This window comes from Trichinella spiralis (assembly GCF_000181795.1).
Source record: "Trichinella spiralis strain ISS 195 chromosome Unknown Scfld185, whole genome shotgun sequence".
NCBI classification, from domain to species: Eukaryota; Metazoa; Nematoda; class Enoplea; order Trichinellida; family Trichinellidae; genus Trichinella; species Trichinella spiralis.
Window position 1 is genome coordinate 1 of NW_003527124.1, and position 1,257 is coordinate 1,257.

The following is a 1,257-nucleotide window of genomic DNA, read 5'->3' on the forward strand; positions in this document are numbered from 1 at the left end:
TGTTGGTGCTTCCATAACTGCTATTTCTGTTTCATGTGTCTGTTTGTTCATATGTTGTTTTAGTGTCAACTCCGTTTCGTTTTTCTTGCTCTTTTTCGACTTTGATTTCTTTTTGGACTTCTTCTTCTCTTTTCTGGATTGTTCCTCTCCAATTCTTTCTGCTGCTTTTTTCTCTTTCTCTGACAGTCTTATCCTGCTCATTCTGTCAATTAGTCGGTTGCTCTCTGTGGCTTGTGCTTTCACTTCTGGTGTCCATTGCACAATTTCATCTTCCAGTTTGCTCTTTTGTTTTTTTGAGCTTATATCTTTCTCTATCATCATTTCTATCTTTTCTTTCTTAGTTTTTGTTGATTTATACTTTTTTGCAGACTTTGATTTTCTTTTTTTTGGGTCTGCTTTTTTTATTCTTTCTTCTACTTTAGTCTGCTCTTTAAAATCCCTCTGTGCAACGACTTGCTCCACGATATTCTGTTCTTCCATAAATTGTGCAATCTTTTGCAATTGAAATGGTGTTACTTGAGTTCGCAATTTTGTCTCAGATTTCTCTTTGTTCATCATATGTTGCTTTACTGACATCTCTTTTTCCATTTCACTGCCTTTTTTGGATATGGATTTTTTTTTCAGTTTTCTTTTCTTTTTTTCTGAATCTTCCCCTCTTATTTTTTCTGCTGCTTTGGTTATTTCTTCTGTCGCAACGTTAGATACAATTTGCGGAATTACATCTTTTGTTTCAGCGACTGGTGGAATTGTTTCAGGTGAACTTTCCGTCATTTCCATTTTTTTATCAGTTTCTGTTTTCTCTTTTCTTTTATCCGCTCCTTTCGGTATGCTTTTAATAGCTTTCTTGCTCTTTTTGGATTTTGTCTTCTTTTTTGTTTTTCCCACCTGTTTCTTGTCTGCTTTTAGCTGCAGTTCTTTTGATTCCTTAATAATTTCCTCTGGTGTTTTCTTTTCAGGAATTGCTGTCATTGGTTGAACTCGCGTTTCTTTCCATTCCAAAGTTTGCTTTTTTTTAGTAACAAAGTGGTAGATCAATGCAAGAACAATCACAACGAGAATCGCGGTAAGGAGCATTTTTTTAGATAATACGTATTGCTATTTCTGAAGATTTCAATATCATTAGTATTGTAAAATTTAATGAAACCATAAGTTACTACATATATTATAAATATCAATGAATATAATCATAATGCGGCAAATGATGATTGATTGTCACTTACTCGACACTGAATTGCTCACGTACCCCAAGCTCGAAAA

At 34.0% G+C, this 1,257-nt stretch overlaps 1 protein-coding gene across 1 annotated transcript; it reads right to left on the bottom strand.

The window, feature by feature from the left end:
- Positions 1–184: 184 nt before the first annotated feature.
- Positions 185–1,074, bottom strand: Tsp_15033 (hypothetical protein; the record flags this gene model as incomplete). The annotated part of the gene is made up of 1 exon (XM_003370997.1): positions 185–1,074. A coding segment is annotated over exon 1 (890 nt), but the record flags the coding sequence as incomplete, so codon positions are not given.
- Positions 1,075–1,257: the final 183 nt, after the last annotated feature.